Here is a 7,094-nt window from a genome sequence, read left to right as displayed (position 1 = left end):
GCCTTGTCAGAATTTTATCTCCAAGATCTGCATAACAGAGATGGGAATCGAGTCTGAGGGGTCCAGTGGCTGTAGCCATGATGACCACAAGACCCTTCTGATGTCAGCACAGCCACTTCATGGGCATGGGTTTAGAACTTTTACTAGATTTGGCTATGTTTTTTGTGTGTGGTTTTGGGGTTTCTTTGGTTTGTTTGTTTGTTTGTTTGTTTGATCAATAAGGAAAAGACATCTTTTATCCTTATCTGAATGTTAGTCATGGGTCATGTGAACGTCAGTTGCGTTACTGTCATATTAGGAGAGCTGTTTATCTTTCATTGATGGAATTCAAACATTATACCTTTGAAGGAGGCTGTTGGTCAATGCTGATTGCTGATGCATTTCTTCCTCTTACCTATTCTTCTATCTTGAATGAGATCAGATAAATTCTTGAAGAAGGAAGCTGATCGTGTTGCTTGGAGAATACTTAATCATATCACCAAATGTATTGATGTGTCAGTTTAAACTAGTGCCACATGGGGATGGGGTGAAAGGGAGGTAATGGGTAAGAATTTCTTTTCTTCTTTGTGCAGGAATTGATGGATTCAAGAGGTGAAGTAGTTTATATTCCTAACATTAATATGATTGGGTAATTTTGGCCATACTGGTAACAATTTGATCATCTTTCAGTTGTGCTGTTGCTAAGTTTGTGGAGTGTAGGACTCGTAATCCATGGAATGCAGGTTTTATACCTGCCCAGGCCAGCCTATAAGTGTCCCTGGAAAAAGTACTAAGATCCCATTTCCTCAGCATGAGAGTCAAATAAAGGGTTGAAAGTACCCTTAAAAGCAAACCAGTCATCTTTAAATCCTGACTTATGGTTTGAGACATGGCACTGTAAATTTTTTGTGTAACTTGTGGTCCAAACGTATGTATTGCTTTTCTCCAAGTTTATGGGCGTGTTTCTTTTTTCAGATTTTTGATGTTGCTGTATTGTGCTTGAATACATTAAACAGGGACATAACTTCAAACACATTGCCAGTGTATATATTCCCGAAAGACATGGACAGAAATGTCTTTGATTTAACACGGTGATTATTTTCAAAGCTTAAAATTTGAGGAAACTTGGGGTTTTTTTTCTTCACATTATAGAATACAGGTATAAAGAGCATTTCTGTAACATTGAATTATATACAAGAGAGTTTAGGATAATTGGATGATAGTTTGTTTTGTCTTTCCCAACCAAGGTAAGCAAACAGTAAATTGTTTAAAGATTTTTACCTTGTATCTTTTATACATGAAATTAATTTTAAGGACTCTTCATCACATAACTGCTTGCATGTAGATATTTATCAAATTGAGTTTTACTTGTAAATCTTCAGGGTCTTTAATTTATTAACCAAAGATAAAAATATTCTTTCTTGAATACCCTTGTGAGTTTATAGCAAGTTGTATAATTTAATAATTATTCTATAAAAAAAATGTATGATTTTCCATTTTTAATAGTTTTAAAAATGTCTTTACACATTTGTGTGATGTCCTCTCTGTTGATAATTATATTTCACCCTGGGGGTCTTTTATTATATTCAGAACTTTCTGGGATGAATTAATGAGGTGTGACAATAGGAAAGTATGTTACAATGCCAAGGAACTGATGATTTCCCTGTTACGGCAGTATTGTTTTGATGCTTCTTCTGTGTCCACTTGCTGGGCAGTCCTTGACCCCATGGTGGCCATGTGGATACTGGACCCTGACAGGCCAGGAATGTCCTTTCCACAGATTGTCACTACCTTAAATCTAACACAGGAGGTACAGTTAGTTTGTTTTTGTTGTTTATAATTCAATAATTTACACCTGTCTATAATTAAAACTACTTTGCCAGATTCACATATCGGCTTCTAATAGGTGAATAAGATGTCTTTCACACTGACTTTAGCTTGCTCTTAATTCAGAATTCCCAGTGGATATTAAATTTTCTCTTTTAAAATAAAATTACAATGTCTGAGATACATTTCATGAATGAAGTCCATTAGCTATTTAAGCACTTATAAGTAAATTTAAAAAGTTGATAGATTTTATTGTGGTATATCCAGAGTACCACTTCATTTTCAAGAACAAATAGTTAGTTTAAAAAAAGAAAAACAAAAATACACTTGGGCAGATTGCATATTGCAAGAACTGAGGAGTGATAGATTTTCTCTTTAATTTTTCCATCTTTTTTCTAAATTTAATCAGTCACATTTTCATGTCATATTAAGTTGTTATGCCCAAGTTTGGTCCTTGGTTGCCCATTCATGGTTGATACTTTAATTCACCTGATCAGATTTCCTTTAGCTGGAAAACCAATCTGAAAATCTCTGAGAGTGTGCAGTATTATAACTTTTTTATGTAATTCAGGTTAAGTGAAAGAAAAAAATTTGATGCCTGATCAAGATCTAGCTTCACAAAAAAAATAATGACATTTCCCCACAGATATCCACACTTTCCATGGCAACAATAAATAGAGATCTGAGAAATCTCAGTGCTGTCATGAATGAATTGTACCAGAGACTATTGGCCCAAGACATGTGGGAACTCTTCTACAAAGTGGAGATGAAGCTGACCCCAATCCTTGCTGCCATGGAAATCACAGAGCTCAAAATTGACACTTCTATACTTGGAAGCTTTTCTGATATTCTGAAGGTTGGTCAGTATTATTATGGACAAGTTTCAACATGGTACATTTGCCATTCTTCCCTTGAGATGAAAATAAGTGTTTGTCACTGTATGCTCTGTAAAAAAAAATTAAAATCTTTATTTGTTTGAAAGGTTTTAAATCAAAGTAAGGATCCTATACTTTTTTACTTTGATCCAAATAGGAGATTAAACTTTTTCTGCAAAACTCTTTCAGAGTTTTGATAATTATCCAAATTAAGTAAAATCTGCAAGCAAATGTTTTTGAAATCTCATCAAATTCACATTGTTGCCACAGAAAAAAATAGTGAAATTCTTTCGGTTTTCAGATGAATGAAGTTGTACCTTTGAAAAAGTTAATAAATAGAAATGTCTGGTTGAAATGAGAATTTAAACCACAACAGACATGGATTATGGAAATAATGAAAATAAAATTCTTCAATTCTTACAACCAAGTATATATCTGGGATTGATTTGAATGACTGGTGTCAGTATCGCTTTATGTTCAATGATTGTATAATTTATTTTATAGATGTCATATATGTGACACTGCTCCAGTGGTCTAGTGGTTAGAGCATCCACCTTGGATGCAGGAGGTTGTGGGTTTCATCCCCAGCCGAGTCATACCAGAGACTTACAAAAATGGTACTAACAGCTGCCTTGCTTGGTGCTCAGCATTAAGAGGTTAGTGTTAGGACTGGTTGGACTGGTGTCAAAATAATGTGACTGGGTGGGACATCATGTTACATGTCTGCGGCATGATGCCCCAGTGCTAGACATCACTATAAACTGCCACACTGCAGATATTGTAGCGATATGACTAAAAAATTGTTCAAGCTACATTAAAAATCCAAATCACACACACACGTTATATATTTGATTGTATAATTGTTTTATAGACGTTACATATATATGTGATTGCATAATCTTTTTTATAGACTATTACATATATAGGTGATTGTACAGTTGTTCTACAGACTGTTAGATATACAGGTCGATGTTAATATGTTTGCTTCAAGAATGTAAAGTTGCTGTAGTTGACCATGTTTTCAGTGGTTTAGAATATATACTAGAGCAGGGGTCTTAAACATGTCCCATTTGTGCTATTACTTATTTTACAAATTCTGGACATCATTTGTGGGCCACAGGAAACAACTCCATGCATGTGGCCCATGGAATTATTTCCTGCAGCCCACAACGATATTCAGAATTTGTAAAATAATTATTATTGCAAATTTGTTTATACAGCAGTCAGTTTTGATACAAATTGTATTGTTAAATCATTTACTGCTTGTTAGCAAAATTTAAGCTGGGTACCTTTTATATGAACCACTTTTGCTTTATGAAAAGGTGTCAGTGATGCAGCCCTGGGGCCGATGTACTAGTCCTCATGTGGCCCTCATGGTGATTTGAGTTTGAGACCCCTGTACTAGAGTATGTTTTTTCTGTGTTAATCATTTTCTTTTTCTACTATTTTCTGTTATCATTAGCTTTTCATTTTAACATACAGCATTGAAAAATGCATTTAACAAGAGAAATTCAAGATAGCTTTTGATAATTAAATAATTTTAGCCTACTGCAAATTTGAAAAGAAAAAGAAAATCTCAAGAATGCATATCACCTTGTCTATTTCAAGATATTCATAATTTATTTCCATTCATTTTAGAAAAAGTTGCTGCAACTGGAAGAAAAAGCCCATGAAAGTGTTGGTCACACCTTCTCACTGACAAGTCATCCACAGCTCAGACAGGTAGATTAACTCCATGCTCTCCAGATGAATATGGATTTTGAAAATTGCAATTACATTTTTAAGAACATGGATGAGATGTAGAAATTTTGAATATAGACATCTGTTGCAATATTGAATTATCTTTGGTTTTTAGGGGGACACTTTTTATTTTTTTAAGGGGATATTGGGATGGATGTGTACAAATAATTATAGGATCGACAATAATTATGATTTTTAATGGACTGGTGGTGTACTAAAAATGAACAATGACAGAGAACACATTAATAATGTCAGTGATTACAGTTTCTTGAATAACATATTTCTTCAGATGCAGAAGTTAGATAATTATTATGTTTCTATACCCCCATCATTAATATTATTAATGGAACACAATATTATGTCGAATGTATCTCTTTGTCTCTTGAAAGGTCCTTTTGTCAGTTAGTTCATAATATATCTTATGCATGCATACAGCAACACTCACAGCTTTTGATGGTTTGTATTAAAACAACATACCCTAATTTATAAAAAATTTGTGTTCACTACAATAATTATTTGTTCGTTGTTTGAAAAAGAACGTGGACAACATAAGTTGTAAATTTTTGGTAGCTATAGTGTACAGATAAATAAAGGACCCAACACTGAGGAGGTCTCAAAAGCATTAATATTATTGTCAGTTCTGAATTGAGGTATGTCTGACATAATTGCACCAAAAGCATTAAATATTAGTATACAGCAATACCTGTTTTGAGAGACTGCCCATCTACCAACAGAAAGTGATCTCCCAAGACAGGTTGTCTCTCATAACAGGTTTGTACATAATACCAGTTTCATATGTCAAAATTCAGCACTTTTTAAAAAGGAAAAATTACCACAATCACTGTACCTGTATTCTTTATTCATTGTTCTTTTTATAATATTGCATAAAGTTATCTGAAAATAATTTTACATAGCAATAAAAGATGATCATTAAATATGAATCACAGTTGTATTTGAAGATCACATGAATTAGCATTTGAATTCAATTCTAATTAGCCCCTGCTTTTTTATAACACCTTGAATTTGAGTTTTACTGATGTTTAAGCTGGATATTTTGTGAGCATTCTCTCTTTTTTCACTTTTTTTAATTAGATTAATTCTTTCCTCCATTGCTTGAATTTGTCTCATTTTCATTGAAGGTTCTGTTATTGTTGTTGTTATAGGTTTTATGCCATTTTTCAGTACAAGATAGGCTATACATGGTGGCCAATATAAATGGTGGAGGAAGAACATGGGAAAACACCACATATATATATATATATATATATATATATATATATATATATATATATATATATATATATATATATATATACACACAGTGTGACCCCGCTATAGCGCGCTCGGTTATGACGTGAATTCAGATATAACGCGGTTGTGGTGTGGCTCCCGAAATTTCATATACATGTATTTTTCTTGTGCACAAAAAAAATTATAAAAAAGTACCAAAAAAACTGTAAAAGGTTGCTTATCATTTTGGGGAAGAGAACGCATATGGATAATACAAGATGATCATGGCTTGACTCCTGAAATTTTACATGTATTTTTCTCATACACGAAAAAGTGATTTTCTTGTACATGAAGAAGTATAACAAAATTCTTCTTAAAAGTAAGAAGAAGAAAAAAAACGCATAAAAAGTTTATTCTGGGATTGCGTAGGTCTTCGCCAATGTCGCAAACTTGGATTGTTTTTCCTTATTGGCTGCAAAACATACCATGTGGCTTTTTCTATTTGTTGGCTGTTTAAACTTTTATATACAACCATTGGTTTGGAGTGCAGAAATTCAGAGTCTCCATGAAAGGAAGCTGCAAACTGGATATAAAATGCACTGAAATTTATATATTGTTACATAAACAAATTCTTTGTCCATACTGACAAAACATCTAAACAGTGCATTGTTATATCATAATCCGCTTATCCTGACATCTAGCATGAATTCTATATGTTGTGTAATATTCGCTTTTTTGTTGTTGACATTTCTGGTAACAGAGATCAACCGAACAAGGCATTGTCTCATAATCTATCTTTCATCGGATTTTCGGTCGCTTGCTAGTAATTAATATATTTACAAAGACTGATACTTGTATGTGGATGGTAAGTAAAATTCCTCTTCGTTTCACTCAGAATTAAATCCTTCAGAATGCTCACATTTTCTGTAATAATCCCTGTCATCAGAACACCTGTGTCTCTATTGTCCGTTGACCCTTTGTTAATTTTCATACGCATGCGTGGAAGGCAGCATCACGCTGCTACCACAAATGTAAAAAACAAAAAAAATACATCTTACTTATTGGCTTATTCAGTAGGCCTGGAGGGACATTAACTAGTATAGTCTAAACGACGGCCAATTCCTTTTTAAAAATGTACCACGATAAAATAAATTGCTGAAATTTCAGAGGAAACAGATTACCTTTGAAGCACCGACTGTTATGAAAACATACTCAGCAAATGGAAAAAATACCAGTCTCAATCATGCAATACAATTATTTTATGTTGCCGCCACAATAGGAAATGGGCATTCGTTTGGTTCTCCAAAGCTGTCATTTAGCGGTGACTTCAACAGCACATGCACCCTTCATCAAAGAAAGCCGACTACAATCTTTCAATAACAGCAAAGAACTTTTCTTCAAAGGAAAAAGTGATGGAATCTGATGGATTTTTGCATTTTCCAA

At 33.5% G+C, this 7,094-nt stretch overlaps 1 protein-coding gene across 1 annotated transcript in view; it reads left to right on the top strand.

Annotated features, from left to right (window-relative positions):
* LOC149795613 (DNA polymerase nu-like) overlaps positions 1-7,094 on the top strand; it is a 49,768-nt gene that overhangs the window by 6,154 nt on the left and 36,520 nt on the right. The window contains exons 3-6 of the mRNA XM_089965441.1: positions 955-1,070; positions 1,570-1,789; positions 2,453-2,662; positions 4,320-4,403. Of these exons, the coding sequence (XP_089821567.1) occupies positions 1,042-1,070; positions 1,570-1,789; positions 2,453-2,662; positions 4,320-4,403 (543 nt within the window). The 5' untranslated portion in view covers positions 955-1,041. The remainder of the gene's footprint in view (positions 1-954; positions 1,071-1,569; positions 1,790-2,452; positions 2,663-4,319; positions 4,404-7,094) is intronic.

This window comes from Sinohyriopsis cumingii, chromosome 7 (assembly GCF_028554795.1).
Source record: "Sinohyriopsis cumingii isolate HCF-2022 chromosome 7, ASM2855479v2, whole genome shotgun sequence".
Taxonomy (NCBI): domain Eukaryota; kingdom Metazoa; phylum Mollusca; class Bivalvia; order Unionida; family Unionidae; genus Sinohyriopsis; species Sinohyriopsis cumingii.
Note: the sequence above shows the minus strand (reverse complement) of the source record. Positions and strands in the feature narration are given on the sequence as shown.